Source organism: Panthera tigris, chromosome F2 (genome assembly GCF_018350195.1).
Source record: "Panthera tigris isolate Pti1 chromosome F2, P.tigris_Pti1_mat1.1, whole genome shotgun sequence".
Taxonomy (NCBI): Eukaryota; Metazoa; Chordata; class Mammalia; order Carnivora; family Felidae; genus Panthera; species Panthera tigris.
The window spans coordinates 80,079,315-80,095,573 of NC_056676.1; the positions used below are offsets into that span (position 1 = coordinate 80,079,315).

The 16,259-nt window shown below is 60.9% G+C and overlaps 1 protein-coding gene across 8 annotated transcripts in view; it reads right to left on the reverse strand.

The window, feature by feature from the left end:
- The window catches only part of SLC45A4 (solute carrier family 45 member 4), a 79,612-nt gene that overhangs the window by 7,860 nt on the left and 55,493 nt on the right, over window positions 1-16,259 (reverse strand). For 7 of the 8 annotated variants that reach the window (XR_006213247.1, XM_042973568.1, XM_042973567.1 and 4 more), the window contains one exon: window positions 309-497. Coding sequence is in view for 7 of the 8 variants with exons in the window: in XM_042973568.1 (XP_042829502.1) it covers window positions 309-497 (189 nt within the window). In the remaining variant the exon portion in view is untranslated. Of the gene's footprint in view, window positions 1-308; window positions 498-1,231; window positions 1,350-16,259 lie in introns of those variants that run through there. The other variant, XM_042973570.1, reaches the window with a different exon arrangement.

A 16,259-nucleotide genomic window follows, 5' to 3' on the forward strand; every position in this document is an offset into this window, starting at 1 on the left:
CTGGAAACAGGACGTGGTGTCAGATAGGCATTAAAAGCTGGGTCACAACAGGAAATGCTTCCCTGTGAACAGGTTCCCACGGCTCCTCGGGCGGGGCCAAGTGTGCCCGGGGGCGGGGGCGGGGGCGGGGGCGGGGGCGGGGGCGGGGGCGGGGGCGGGGCCCGGCCAGCCCCGGAAGCGCCGGGCCAGCCCGCAGCAGACGGCCGGCCGGTCTCAGCGCCACGCGTGTTCTGTGGAGCGGAAAGCCACGCGCAGCCAGGAGGCGAGCGCACACAGTAGGGCGCGTGGCGTGGCGGAGGGGCACTTACCGATGGCAGAGCCGTTCAGGAAGAGCGCCACGCCCAAGAGCACGCCGATGCACAGGACCAGGATGAAAGGCCGCCGGCGGCCCCAGCTCAGGGTGCAGCGGTCGCTGGCAGAGCCGATGATGGGCGTGAAGAAGAGGCCGAGGACGGGGCTCAGGAACCAGGTGAGGCTGTAGTACTGCTCCGGAAGGCCTGCAGCAGACACACGGCGGGCTGTGACAGGTGCGCCCCGGGCACCGGGCGCACGCACACACGCGGGCCCCGGCCTGGTCGAGACCCCTCAGGGTAGAAGTGCCCACCTCCGAAGCAGGCAGCTCTGAAGACTGAATCCCAGCGGGGAAGCACCAGGTGGCCAGGGGCCAGCACCCGGGCCTCGGAGCAGACGCCCCGGGACCCGCTGCTGCAGAGTGTAACAAGCAGAGCTGGGACCGGCCGTGCACACGTGGAGAACAGGCACCCCCGGGCGCCAGCGCGGGGCCGGGCCCTCTCACGCCACCCGTGCCACTCAGAGCCATCTCACAGGCACCGCACACAGTGTCCCCGTCGGCCCAGAACCGAGGCACACAGGGAACACGGCCCCAGAGTAGCAAGGACCCACCCTGCTGCCCTTCCGGGCCTCGTGGGCCGAAACCGATCCCCAGCGTCTCCCTGGGGGGCCACACAGCCACTAGTGTGCTACGCGACCCCAGCGGTGGGCTTCTGCGCGGCCACCGAGGAGCCAACGAGAGGGGGAGCATCGGTACGTGTTTAGCTGGAGCGAAGGTGCTCTTTCTGGCCCCTGGTACTCCCTCTCATCTAATCCCCCTCACTGCCCGGGGAGGTAGGGACTCTCGTGCCCATTTTCCAGGAGGGGACAGTGGCTAGGTAATCTGCCCTGGCCCCACAGGGACAAAGTAGGAGGCCCCTGCCCCCACTATCGCACAGACCCAACGCCACTGCCAGTGGAACGGCACGCTCGTGCGGCAGAGCCCGCATAGCAGCTGGGGAGCGCAACGCAGCGGTGCACGAGCCGGGCCCCGCACACGCCAGCCGCAGGAGCACACACAGGAGTGGGTTCCATTTACACGGAGTCTCTACTGGCAGAAGCCAGGGTGGCGGTCGCCCCTGGGAAGGGCAGGGGCTTCGGGGTCGGCCTGTTCTGTTCTTGATCTGGATGGGGCTCGCTGGTGACAGGTCACCCCGCTGGAGACTTCCGTCACGCACCTCTCCGTGTCCTACTTTAATGAAAAGCTCACTTAGAAAATGAAAGGTGCTTGGGCACGCCAGCAACCCCCGGGCTAGTGCCCCGAACCACCGCGGGCGCCGGGAAACGGGGTACCGGGGTGCATTAGAGCTAAACTCGTGTGGCAGGACGAAGCACCGCCCGCATCACCACCCACGTGCCCGCGCGCAGTCCACGATGCGAGGGGTCTGCTTTGACCTCTACGCCAAGAGAGCGCTAGGAAGGGTGGTGGACCGTGCTCCTGTTCCACGTGAGCAGAGACCGCGTGCTGCTGCTCCAGGGAACGAGAAGCTACGAGCGCTACGGTCTCTCGGCAGGCCTGGGGCCTCGCCCCTCCGCACCACAGGCGGGCAGAGGGGACAGTGACAGCCGCCCAGGCCGGCCCCCAGTGCCCACGTGCAGGAGCACGTGGTCCAGCAACGCGATCGCCGGAAAGGACCGCCGACCAAACCGCTCCGCGTGGACGACACAGCCAGCGTTTCACAAAGAGCGGAAAGCGTTCTCACCCCAGGGTACACGGACTCCGAAGGTGGCTTTTAAAGCGGCACAACTTCACCAACACCGACTGGCCTGGAGGCACGCGGCCCCTTGCAGAACCCACCCACGCGCACACCAGGCCACCTGCCACTCCTGGCCTCCCTCCCGCGGCCTGGCCCCGCTGCTTCAGGCACATGGGAGTGTGGTCTCTGCAGTCTCCCCCCCCCCCACCCCGCCCGGTTCCTGTTGCAGCTCTGAGGGGGGCACCCCCTAGAGGCCTCCCCACCCAGCCGGGCACGCCACTGCTGCTCTATTTCCCCACCTGCTGAGCCACCTGTACGGTGTACGTTCCTGAGAGTGGGGACTGGCTGACCTGTCCCTGCGTGGCAGGGGACCCACAGAGGGGCTCCCAGCTTGTCGTACTGCACCACATCCTGAGATGCACGCGTGGGGCCGGCCAGCCAACCCCAACCACCGACCCTCTCTTAACCCATCCCTGGGCCAGCCCACGACCCCCCCCCACCCCCCCCACCCCCGTCCAGTCCTGGGCCGCAGGCCGTCCCCGGAGGGCCCTCACCTGCCAGGCCTGCGCCTGCCCCAGGATACCAGATCCTTCCAAGAACCCGGGCCCCGAACAAGCCCTCGCTCTCCAGTGAGATGAAAAGTACTTCACCCGAGCACTCGTGCGGCGCGACCCCTCGGCCACAAGCCCTCCATCACGCTCCCGAGGTCTACTCTACCTGCTGTTGCTACGCTCACCCCCGCCGACAACAGATCGTGACCCATCCGTTTTCCACCCACCGTGTCCTATTTTAAGAGTGCTGCTCTTGGGGCGCCGGGGGAGGGGGGGCTCAGTTAGTTACGTGTCCCACTTCAGCTTAGGTCATGATCTCACGGTTCGCGAGTTCGAGCCGGGCACCGGGCTCGCTGTTCTCAGCACAGAGACTGCTTCAGCTCCTCTGTCCCCCTCTCTCTGCCCCTCCCCTGCTCATGCTCTCTCTCAAAAAGAAACACACACGAAAAAAGAAAAGGGTGTTGCCCTCAGACGGTACACATCAGAGGCTCTTCAACCGTTCTGCTGATCCCTTCTCACTGCAGTGTTTTGTCCACGTACGTGCAGGATGACTCCTTACACGGCTGGCACCACAGCGGCCACATTACTGCTTGCTTTCTGTCGGCCCCCTCCCTCCTGCCCACTTTTGGCTAAGCGGACTGAATGCTGTTTTGCTGCACTCCATTTTAATTTATACGCTGGCTTTTCAGCATTATTTTGTAAGCAGCCGCTCTGCAGAGTTCGTGGCACACTGGTTTCTCAGTCTGGGGGTGTCACGCAGCACCACAGCAAGAACGTTGCAAACGTCCGCGTGTGTTTGCCCCCAAGTCCCTTCACGCTACAGGCGGCACACGCATCACCTCTCCAGACAGCGTAGACCCCCGTCTGTGCTGTGGCTTTTGCTTTCGGCAGTCCTGCTTATTTCAAGGGAATGAAGAGGAAAATTCCTCTTTTATTTTTACCTCCCATTTAATCATTTCCGGTCTTCTTTCTCCCTTCCTTCCCGAAGACCTGAGTATTCACACGGTGCCACTTCCGTTCCGTCTGAAGGACCATCCTTGGGTGATTCAGCATTTTACAGAAATCTGTCGATGACAAATGTTCTGCTATTGTAACTAAAACCTCTTTATTTCACTTTTATTCTCAAAGGATATTTTGGCCTTTGGATAAAGAATTCTGGGTTAACTGCCCCGCGCCCCCCCAAACTCTGAAGAGATCGCAGTTTCTGCAGAGAAGGCTGGGACATCCCGTGTGACCGGACATACGGAATGGGTCCTCTCTTCCTCCGGGCGCTTTCAAGGTGTTCTCTTTTTTGTTGGTTCTTCGCACCTTGACAACCATGAGCCTGAGCGAGGTTTCCTTTTTACTTCTGCCCGCAGTTCACGGAGCTCCGAGAATCCGGACATTGAAACCTTTCACCAAATCCGGGAAATCTTCAGTCATTTCTCCACACTGTGTGCCCCATCCTGGCTCCTCTCTTCTGGGACTCCAATCAGTCACGTGTCGGTCAGACCCGCTGCTTCCCGAGGCTCTGCTGGTTTCTGTTCCTGATCTCGTCCTCTCTGTTCTTCATCGCCAGTCATTTGTCAACCGGCTCGTCCTGTGCTGCGTCTTCCTTCTGGCGTCCCCAGTCGCCTCTTAATTTTCCCAGATACTGCATTTTTCAGTTCTAGAATTTCCATCTGGTTCTTCTTTAACAGTTCCTGCTTCTCTCTGGAGCTTTCCCACTCCCCCAGGAGCGTGTCTTCCTGTGTCCTCGGGCACACTTCCTGCGCCCGGCTGAGGGTTCCAACACCGGGGCCCAATCTTGGGGTCGGTCTCCACTGCGGCCTCGTGACCGAGGGTCCCAGTTTCATCCCCCGAGAATACTGAGCTGTAGATGTTGTGAGTGACCAGGTGTAGAGAGACTCTACGCTCTGCTACATTCTTCTTTCTGGGTATCGATACCTTTATTTCAACAGACAGCTAACTGGCTGGACTCAGACGCAAAACTCTCCCCCGAAGCGGGAGCCGGCAGAAATCTCCGTTCCGTTCTTCCAGCCTCGGCCGAGCTGCTTGAAATCCAGCCCACGGCTGCACGTTTCAAGCGTCGGCAGACACGTGAGAAGAGAGGACACTGCATCTGGGGTGCCCCTGGCTCAAACTCTGGCCTGGACGCGGTCCCTGGGTCTTGCAGTAAAAGTGCAGGTATCCAGTGTTCTTAGCTGCCCCGTGTGGCACCGGACAAGGCCCGTCTTCAGGCTAAAGGCCGAAAAATGATGGGAAATCACCTAACGCCGTTCCCTTCTAGTTTCCGGCATTCTCCAGCGGCTTCGGCGAGCCGCTTTTACGTTCTTCCAGAATTTGTTAACGGCAGCAAAGCTATTCCAATAGGAGCCACCATGCCGTATCTTCTGCTCGGTTTCTCAAAATAAATAATTATATTTAACTTCAAATAATATTTCATATACTAAACAGATTTAACAATATTGACTTTAAATATTGTTTCAGCTGACTCTTTCACAGCTCCTTGAGGCCAACAGCACTGCCTTTACCAGAACTCAGCCCCACATCTCGCCTGCTCGCCTGCTTCAATGCGCGGCGAGCTCGGCCAAGGCGGGGACCAGGAGTGCTCTGTGCCCTGCTGGCTAACGGCAGGAAGGTGGGGGACCCATGGCTCACGTGGTGAGTGACGGGTGGGCAGGGTCGGCTACTGCCACCGGCAGAACCCAGACAGTCCAGGTGGGAGACTGGCAGCTAACTGGTGGAGGGGACGGCTCCCAGTGTCCCGAGTTCACCAGGCCACCCCATTTTCCAGCTTCTCGATGTCCCGCTGAAGAAGACAATCTTGTGATACGATTCACGGGGCACAGTCCCATCTCATTTATCCTCACAGGCGGCCAGAGAGGTCGGCACAGTGTGCCGGCTGCACCTGCAGGGTGGGGAGGTGTGGGGGGCCCTTGGGGCAGGAAGCTGAGGTTGAGATGACGAGGGCGGAACAAAGGGGTACACGGAGGACAAGAGCAGAGCTCCGGCACACAGGTGTTGACAACCATACCACCCTCTGGACCCCAAGATGCGGCCACCCAGGGGCTGTGGATGGGTGTGCACCCCTACCAATGGGCCTTTGACGCCAGCCTCACTGCATGCGCGGGCACCAGCTCCAGGACCCACGGCCACCATGCTAACAGGCAGAGAGGAAGCTCCAGGGAAGAAAGTTCCTTAAAGACTCGGCCTCAGCCGGAGAGACATAAGCAGTGGCCCAGCACTTCCTTCTGGCCGCGGTCAGTCATTCCTACGGCCGTGACCCGGCACTGAGAGGCCACAGAGAACCGTTTGTGCGTAATTCCTCCTGAACTCACACAAACACCCGTAAGCATCCTGGCGAGGCCCCGCGTCAGACAGGAGCCTCTAAGGACCGGCTGCCGAGGACAGACCCCCCCACCTGGTGCAGCAGGCCCCGGAAGAGATTCGCCCCGGCCCCGGCCCCAACCCACTGTCGGCTAACCCGCCGCCCCCGCCCCTGGCTGATGGGAGGCCAGGACCACGTCCTGAGAAAAGTCCTCAAGGCCAGCGAGCGTGAGACACAGCGGGGTCCCGCTGGCGCAAAGCCTGTGTGCCCGCCCAGCACAGGCTACACGCCATTGACACGGGTTGAGTCGCTGGCCGTCCAGGTGACGGGAAGCCATGCCACCGAAGGCACCCTCTGGAAAACAAGGCCTCTTGCCCTTCCGCGGCGGGGCCGACGGCACAGGCGGGAGCCCGGCGCTGCCGCAGACGGGGACGCCCAGAAGACCCTCAGGCGTGCTCACGCAGCAGCTGGCGCTCCAGGCAGCACAGTCCCCCCGTGGTCCGCGCCGGGCTGGTGGGCTGATGAGCTGGGAGGCGGCAGGTGCGTTTGGGCGCCCTGGCAGCCGCGTGGTCTGTGCGAGGCCGGGTACGTGCCAGCGCGCGGGGAGCGGGGAGACCGCGCGCAGCGGGAGCGCGGCCAGCGCACTTGCCCCAGCCGGTCAGTGAGGCACTCGCGGCGCGGACGACGCTGCTCTGAAGTCGTCCCTGCGCCTCCGCCCGCCCCACGGCGTCCCTCCAGTGAGCTGTTCCCGGCGCTGTCCGCGGCCTTCCGGGCAGGAACACCGGGGCGCCCCCCGCAGATGCCCTGGTGGCCCCCAGGCCCGTGACGCCGGCACAAGAGCGTGGAGGCTACGGGGGCAGGCGTCAGAGACGAGCACTGGGAAGTCGTCAGTCCTTTCTGAGAACAGGCACGTGACTGAAACCGAACAGTTCTGCGATTCAAACCCAAATCTTAGAAACACGAGGACACCGGTCGAGCCCGGCGCCGGTCGGCCCCTCACCCCAAACCCGTGTCCCAGTCACGCAGAGTGCCGGCCGGCCTCGAGCGAGCGGAGGGCTCTGGGCTGCGGGCACGGGGGCGAACCGCCCGGCCCCTCTCTCGCCCCCGCCTGCGCGAGATGCGCTGCTGTGGCAGGCTGGGGGGGCATCCTCTCGCGAGGGTGCCGGTCCCCGCGTCCACCCCTCCACCTGCCGCGGCCTGGCCCTACCCCCGCAGCCCTCCCAGATCTGCCCTCTGGGAGGACGCCAGGGTCGCCTACACGCCAACTGGGCCGGTCCTCGTAAGCTTGACTCAGCCGAAGCCCCAGGAAGGCAGACTGCTGGCCACATGCCTGGCATTCGGCAGGCACCAAAACCGCGGGCTGGATGCGGCCCCACCCCACACCCCAAGCACCACCCAGCCCGGTGCCCCTCACTCTGGCTGGACCCTCCTCCCCAGGGGGTGACCCCCCCCCCCCAAAATCCCTGTCCGCCTGGAGGTCCCACCCCTTGAGCACAGGTCCGCCGCTGCTCCTGTGCTGCCGACCCCCAGCCCTCGGTCAGGCCTCCCACCTCCTCTCGAACCCCCGCTAACTCATCTCGCCCCCTGCCCTGCGTCCAGGGCCGTCTCCTCCAAACACACCCCAGCTGCAGCTCTCTGCTCAGAAGGCTCTGCTGGCTTCTCGTGATCTGAACACTCAGGGTGGGAAGTCTGGGCTGGATCCTGCCCTGTCACACATCCTCAGAGGAGACCTGCCCCAGCTGTCCTCTCCAGTTGGACCCCCCAAAGTGTCCTCCCATCGAGAAAACCGCCCCCAGAGGGGGCCACGGAGCAGAGGCCAAGGAAGGCAGGAAAGCCCAGGAGGAGCAAACAGGACCGGTGGCAGTATCCTCTCAGTTTTGCCCTCCCCAGGCCTCCCAAAGTGAACTCTAGGCCGCAGAGCAGGGGTGGCCCGGCGGGGGCGGGGGGCCTCGGAGCTGGGCACCGGCTTTCTTTGTCGAGCACGTGGGCGAGAATAAACATTTCCCATCACGTCCCCCGGGCGGCCCCACGAGTGAGCGAGCCGGGTCTCCGCACGGCCACGGCCGCCGCTGGGACGCCTCCAACGGCGCATTTCCCAGCACAGCTCTAAACAAACACCATACCGCCCGTAGTAAATAATTTTTGTTTTCTCCCAGGCAAGAGTTGAACAACAATGGTGGGACCAGGAAGGCTCCCCGTTCACAGGAAATGCTCGGTGTGTCAGCATCGGCGGAGGGCCGTGTGAGGTCACGGGCAACGGCGACCACGCTGGTCACGCGCGGCGGCTCCCATTCAACGCGACGTCTTTTTTGATAAACTGGTACTTGTGGGGGGAGGGCGGTCAGGGGAATGGGAAAGTTGCCTATAAATGTTTAACAAAAGATCTGAACCGGGAATGGGAAGGTACGTTCTTTCTTTCAATAGACAAAGCCTCCCACATCAAGATATGTTTGTGTTCTCAGACAAGAATTTCACGATAACGTTTAACTCGTGAGAACGAGCGCTCTGTGGGAAATGCCCACCAACCCCGAGTGACCTCGGATGAATGGAAGTCGGCAAGCCCTGTGAGGAACCCCGCTGAGGGCCCCAGGCACCCCCAGAGACAGGCAGCGGGTCTGCAGCCCAGGGCAGAGGCCACCAGCTCTGGAGCGCGGGCCCGAGGGAGGAAAAGGTCCCCTGCACAGGGAGAATCTACACTGGGCAGAGGGGGGCAGACACTCCTCCAGCTGCCCAGAATGTTCTAGAATCCCAGAGCCACGGGAAGGTAGGGAGTGGAACGAAGAAGAAAGGGGAGGAAGCTCAGTGCTTCTCCTAGGACCCCCACCCGGAACGGCAATTGGCAGTTTTAGGTGGGGAGGAACAGGCTTTGAGTGCCGCCTGCTTGTGCAAGCACAGCCCTTCCCAGAGGTCCAGAAGCTCGACTCCAGCTGGGCCTGCCGTCAGAGGCTCCCCAGCACCTAGGCTATGTTCCCCCCATGTTATCCTTCCTCACCGGTTAAAGAGCAGGCTCAGACACCCAGAAGTGCAGTCCCCAACCTGGGCGGGCTGCGGGGGGGCGAGGGTCCCCTCAAGATCAGGGACGGGGGGGAAAGTGGTCAGTTCGTTCATCAGGGGTTTCTTGTGGGTCGATTACAAAGAAGGTTAGAGGGTTGCCCAGGAGGCTCTCTGGGGCTCACTGTGCCACGTCAGAACAAGTTACTTTGTTTGTTTAAATTTTTTTCTTAATGTTTATTTATTTTAGAGAGAGAGAGAGAGACAGAGCATGAGCTAGGAGGGGGGGGGGGGGGGGGGGCGGGGGGGTGTGGTGCAGAGAGAGAGGGAGACACAGAATCCAAAGCAGGCTCCAGGTTCCGAGCTGTCACCACAGAGCCCAACGCGGGACTCGAACCCACGAACCATGAGATCATGACCTGAGCCGAAGTCAGACGCTTAACCGACTGAGCCACTTGGGCGCCCCAGAACAAGTTACTTTGGATGAAGGCAGGACTTTAGAAATTGTGTCCTTCAAACTTACCCAGGGCTCCACTAAATTCCAGCACTTTCTGAATGATCTTTCTTCTGGTAAAACAAGCACTCTCCAGCCCCTGTGCTGGCCCTGAAGCTGGCTGTTTCCAGGGAATAAATGTGCACAGCCTGCCCCACCCCCCAACCCAGCCCCACACCAGGGGCTCCCGACACCTCCGCGTGGGGGGCGCTGGACCTATTTCAAACAAGGATGAGACTCATCAGCCTGGCTGGATGTGCTTGGCGGGACACTGAACCTCTGGAAAGTTAGGGGCGCAAGCCTCCCACTGCCCGGAACCCCTCGGGAGCACCTCCTACTGACTCAACCGCCACCTCATGGCTCTAGAAAACATACTGCAGAAGCCTCTTCATGATGGCACCGCCAGGTCACCTGAGTTTTACAAGAAAACACAAAGCACTTGGCCTAAGACTCCAGAAGCTTCCTGCAGTGCACAAGACGTACGGTGACCCCACAGCCCTGCCCGAGCTCCCGGGTCAGGTCAGCTGCAAGTCGCGGCCACCTCTCACAGCTACACGGCTTCCAGAAGCCAACGGCCTCCCACCGAGACGTCCCAGGCCTGGAAGGAGGATCAAGATTCTTCACGGGAGACGGGGCAGGCTCCGCTGAGCTCCAGAGGGACATGTGGGCTCTGCAGCCCGAGGCTCTGGGAGCACCCGGCCTTGAACACCCTGTCCCCCGTGTAAACTAGACATAGGGACAGAGGTGGGACGTCTGAAGATTCAACAGGAAGACAGAGTGCATAGCTCAGTACCTGGCACGGGGCCGCTCCAAACACGAGCGTCCCTCCCGTGTCCCTGCAGCCCTGTCAAGCTTTCAGGGGGGGCAGGGAGTTTAAGATGCTGGGAGGACACCTCGAGAGCTCAAGTTCTCTGGGAGTCCACTTGCTCTCAGGAAACGGGACACACGGCCGCCAGCCGGCCGGCCCTGCACATAGTGTGGGTCCTAAACCTACTCCTTGAAGTCAGCCTCCCTGGGAGGGGACCATTTCTGGAACAGGAAGCTCCCGTGTGCCTCAGCTGCTGCAAGGGAACGTGGGTCACCCCGGGAGCACCCAGCCCTTTGTCTGGAAGGCCTGCGGGAAGACAGTCGGGCGCCTGGAAGACACCCGCCACTGACCTGGCAGCCCCATGTACCCACGGGATGCACCTCGAGTCACAGACAAACACGGCCGAGGGCAGCTCGGGGGCCCAGTGTGGGCCCAGTTCCCAGAGGAAGGCTGGGCGGGGGGCTGGAGGGGCAGAGCCGAAGCCAAGCCCCCCTCTTCTGGGAACCACTCCCCTCCCCCTGCCCCAAGCATGTTCTCAGAAGCTCCATCACGGACCACAGCGGCCCCCCACCGGGCTCCCTGTCCTCTTTCTGTGAGACCAGACACCTAAAAAGTTTCATGCCTAGGCCATGGGGACACTGACGTTTTCCTTGATTCCTGGAAGAAATTGGCCCGAAAAATGGTAACAGGGCGACCACATGCCCCTGTGCGGGCAACAGGTGAGCGACAGGGACCCAGGCACTGGGGTGGGCACCTCCGGCTCCAGGAGGACACGGAGGGGTTTCCAGTAGCTCCTGGAGCCTCACTGTGGTCACCTGGAGGACGGGACAGCGACAGACACCTGAGGGCTGAATGAAGGCAGCTGTGCGTGCAAGTCGAACACAGACTGTCGAAACTCCACTTGACTGTTGTCAAGTGGAGTTTTTAAAACCAAGAAGTAGACACTGCAGCTCACTGGAGGCTGAGAAGCACCCTCAAGGTCACAAGAACAGTCCCCACCACGGACAGACCCAATGACTGCAGGCCTGCACATCGAGCTCGCAGGCGTGGGGCCCGGCCACCGTCGGCTCAGCGTGGGCTCAGCGGTCCGGGCCCGGCCCCCCAGCAGCACTCAGCCTCAGGCGGGGCCGGCCCAGCCTGCTCCGGAGAAAAGGACCAAAGGAAAACACGGAGCCACATCGCATCCCACACTAGCCAGCCTCGTCCGGGACCTCCGGGGACTGAAAGGCAGCAGGTGAGGCGCGGCCCAGTGAGGAAGGCAGGCTCTGGCGTGAGGCCCCTCCCCACCGTGACATCCGCCTCCTGTTATCACCCTCAGCGTCCCACGTGGCCTGGCCTCCCCACCTATACCTGCCGTTCACCACGAAAGGCTTCCAAAAGCAGTCGGAAAACACGCCAGCTACGAGCCCAGGTCCCGAACAGACGGGACAGCTTGCCTCTAGAAAACTCCCCTCCGCGTGGCCACGACTAGGGCCTTGACAGACTGGCCTCCTGACGCTGCTCGTCCGGCTCCCCACACCGGGCTCGGTTCGGAGGCCTCCTCCCAGCAGCTAGCTTCCCGGGGCGCTGCCGTGTGGGGGCCGGTCCTCTAAGCGCCAGCCTGCCCTCTGGCAAGGACAGGAGGGCGCACACCGCCTCGCCTCCAGTGAAGGCGAAAGGCCCAGAGACACAGGCGACCCGCGCACCCCGGCTCCGCTCTCAGGGCCTGCGGAGGCCGGGGTCCCGCCCCGCGGGAGCACCTGCCAATACCAGTCGGAAGGAAACCAGCAGCGGGGGCCCTACTCTGCTCAGACACCACCCCCGCCTCGCAGGAGATGCTCGTGAGCCCCGTCTATAAATCCTGAGTGTCGGGTCACAGCAGCACAGAGAAAAAGCACCCAAACCCACAACGCGGCTGCGTCTACACAGCCCGCACATTCGGCTTGGCCGGGTTAAATCCTGCTTTGCTGTCACAACCTGGCAAGTGTGGACAGAATATGGGGAAGCGAAGGCCTTCCGCTCCCCCGGCGGGGGCTCTCCGGGACGGCTTGTAACTGATGAGCAAGCTACGGGCGGCACACCCCCGGGGCCTGCTGTGAGAACAGGGAAGTGTTCGGAGCCCGGGCCTCCCCGGGGCTCGCGGAACAGGAAGAGCGTGGGGCACAGCACAAAACTGCTGCTGGGTCAAAACTACCACCAAGACAGGCAGCAATTGTCCTGAGTCATGGTTTAAAATGACAGCAACATGTCGCAGGTGTAAGTCTAAGAGGAACTTAAAGCAGAACGTAACTTGGCTAAAAGTGAGAAATGCCGGACCCCCCACCCCTCCGCCAGCCCCCCGTCCTGCTCTGCCCGCGACTCCGGCTGGGAAACGCAGGCCCACGGGCTGGCAGAGCCAGTTGAACCGACCACGGAGAGTCCCCGCCGGACTCCGCCCTCGTCCAGCCCTGGTCACCTCAAGCGGAAATTCGCATCTTCAGTCTCTCCACCCCGTTTTCCATTCTGTGACCCACCGACCTCCGTCCAGAGTTGCAGACGCAGCACTTCTAACAAAGTTACTTCGGATTCTCAATGTCATACTGAACTTTCTGCGATGTCCCCAAAATAGTTCACAAGCTGGAAGATACATCCATATCCATTCTTCATTTAAATGGGGGACAAACCGGGACGCCTGGGTGGCTCAGTCAGTTCAGCATCTGACTTTAACTCAGGCCATGATCTCACGGTTCGTGAGTTCAAACCCCGCATGGGGCTCTGTGCTGACAGACTCACCCTCTCTCTCTCTCTCTCTCTCTCTCTCTCTCTCTCTCTCTCTCCCCCCCCCCCCTTTCTCTCTGCCCCTCCCCTGCTCTCTCCCTCAAAATAAATAAATAAACTTTAAAAAAAAATTTTAAGCCTCTCTGGGATTCTCCTATTTTTTTTGATACTAATGTTTAAGGAAAACACTGCACATTTACAGCGCTTCCCTTGAGAAGTCAGCCTTGAACACCCCTCTGGAGACGATCAGGAAGACACTCAGCTGTGCTCACCTGAGGAGCGCACGGGTGCCACAGGTCACCCCAAACCCACACTCGGGGAGTGTGGGCTGCCTGGTGGCTTACGTTTTCAACACGTTTGTAATGTTTGGTTAGAATTGATTTAACTTCTTTTTGGCTTTCGCCGTAAGTTCAACCGTCATTTTCTGCAGGAATGGCTAGCTTCGCTTCTTCCGTCCCCTTGGACCGCGTGTGCATATGCTCTGTGTACGGTCACCACAATTTTGAGAACCAGTCTGCTAAGTCTGGAAACGGCGATGATATGTCGTCTACTATTAAAACTTCTATGGGTCGCCTGGGTGGCTCGGTTGGTTAATTAAGTGTCCGGCTCTTGATTTCAGCTCCGGTCATGATTTCAGAGTTTGTTGAGTCCAAGCCCCATGTCCAGCTCCACACTGAGCCTGCGTGGGATTCCATCTCTCCTCCTGCCCCTCCCTGATCATGCACAAGTGTGCACGCACACACACACGCTCTTTCAAAAATAAACAAAAACGCCCTCTAAAAACTTCCTGCCTTACCAGTGCTCATATGCTCGATGCTGAAAAAGGCGGAACTGCCCAGGTTTCTCTGTAAATAACCTCCTTGGCGTGGCACTTAAGGTCTCCTGTGACCTGACCCCTGCCTCCCAGAGGTCAGATCTCGGCTCACATCACTCTGCAGTGAGCCCCCACCCCCGTGCCACTGGACACGCCACACTCTCTACGACTCCCCCGCAAGTCACAGCCCAGAATGCGCTGACTCACCCTTGCTTCACTCACTGACCTCCACTTACTCTTTGCAACAAGGAGGCCCGGTGTCTCTCCACGGCCTCCTGACTTCCCGTCCCCTGTGCCCAGGAGGGTAGCCTCCTGTCTTTGTGGTTCCCATGCTCGCCTTCAACAGGGCAGGCCACAGCTAATCCCCTAACTGTCCTTCCTAACCTTGCTCCTCCGGCCCATCAATCGCAACCCTCACCAGGCCCTGGCGGAGCACCCAGCACGGGCACGCCCTGGAGCCCACGCCCTGGAGCCCGGCTCATTGGACAGATCACCTCCGTGCGGGCCTTCCCTGATCTGGAAACATTTGATCCCGGGAACGAGGGCTCCGGCATTGCGCATTTACTCCCAAAGCCCTGACCTCAGCCAACTGTCGTGGCCACACGTCCTCAGCTCCGTGCGACTGTCACCCGGCCACCGCGGCGGCGGTCTCCACGCTGGGGCCAGGCCCAGCACCAAGCAGGTAGGCGCTCCGTGGGCGCTGAGCAAAGAGGAACAGACTTCATAATTCCTTGGGAAAAATGACTACAGCTGACGTTTCATTGTTTCTAAAATAACAATGATCTGAAACACAAGGAAATCCCGACTTCCCAATCCAAACAAAACAGTCTTACACAAAGTTTTTCAATTATTTTGGTCAAAATTCAGGAGATTCTCACAGACTCCCGCCTATGTACATGCCTTTCCTTCTGCCATGTGGCCTGTTTCCACAGTCCATGAGGACAATGCTCTGGAGGCACGGTGAGGGTCCCCTGACCCCGGGGGGGAGGGGGGGGCTTTCCCGGGAGTCCCAGGCGAGGACAGCATGCCTGCGGGTGGTGGAATTCTCCAGCACTGGAGAGCGCGGGCAGTCAGCCGTCTCCAAGCCCGGGCCCCGTGCCACCCTTCAGGCTTCCTTAGTCTCGTGTCAGCAGGAAACCCAGTGTTTAGCTGGACGTTCTGTGGGGCCCGTCCTATTTTTTTCCACATTTTAAAAACTGTGGTAAAAGACAGATAATACTGACCGCTTTTCTCATTTTGCGGCGTGCGGTTCGGGGACGTCGGATACGGTCGCGCTGCCGCACAGCCATCGCCACTGTCCGTCCACCCGGCACGCTTTCATCTTGCAAAACCCAAACTGTCCCCGTTAATCACTAACGCCCAGCCCCCCGCCCCCGTCCCCCACAGTCCATTCTGTGTCTCTGTGAACTGGACTCCTCGGGGTCCCTCAAAGAAGGGCAATCACGCAGGATTTGTCCCTTTGCATCTGGATTGTTTGCTTAGACTAACGTCTTCGAGGGGCCGTCCAACTTCAGCCATCCACCATCCTCGCCCTCTCTGCCTCCAGTGCCGCGGCCCACCCTGCGGGCAACGCTGGGTGCGCCTGCCTCCTCGCTCTGTGAAGCTCCCGGGGTGAGGGGAGGGCACTGAGCCCAGCACTCCCCACTCAGGGAACAATCAAGCACTAGACGCCTGTGCCCCACATCCCAGCTGGGAGCGGCCTGGGCTCGCCTCCCCCCAGACGAGGCGGGCTGCTGGACGCCGGGTGCACACACCGGGGACAAAACCCAGGGGGCGCTGTGGGGAGCCGGCCGACCTGCCTCTGCCTGCCCTTGGGGCCCTGCAGACCGGCAACCACAGATAAGCCAAGGGTTGAGCCAAGCGCCAGGAAGGACGCCCAGAGAGCCTGCTCATAAAACCCCCCCAGGCTTGTACCGCATCAGTTTCCACCGTTCCGAGAGCTGTCAGATAAGGAGCCTCAACAACCTGAAGCAGGGGGGGGGGGGGGGGGGGGGGGGGGGTTGCTGCACCAGGCCTGATGTTCTTTCAGCTGTTAGAGAAAAACCAGAGAGTGGAACGCAGGATTAAAACCCACAAACTCCAACCTGCGCTCTGCCTAAACAACAGACCCTCTATGCGGGGGAGGTTCCCACACACCGCCCAGGGCTTCCTGCCCACGGTGACAGGGAGGGTCCTCCTGCCCGGGTGCTGGAGGGCCTGTGCACATCACCTCAGATGGGCTGACGGGTGCACACTCACGTATAAGCCAGGCAGCTGGTCTCCTGGCCCTGGGTTCTGGGCCCCAGAGGTATAGCTCTGCTACCTGCCCATTTTCCAGGTGCTCAGGGACAAGACCTCCAGCTTCCCCAAGCTATCACTTCTTCAGGCTGACACGGCCACCTGATTCTTCGAAATATCCCTCAAATGACACCACTCCCTTCGACCCCAGCCTCTGTGTGCATTCTGCCAACCAGTGTGCCCACACCTCAGCAGAAGCAAGAGTCCAAGCCAGCACCGGGGCATCTGACGCGACTCCTCTCGTGTCCTTGG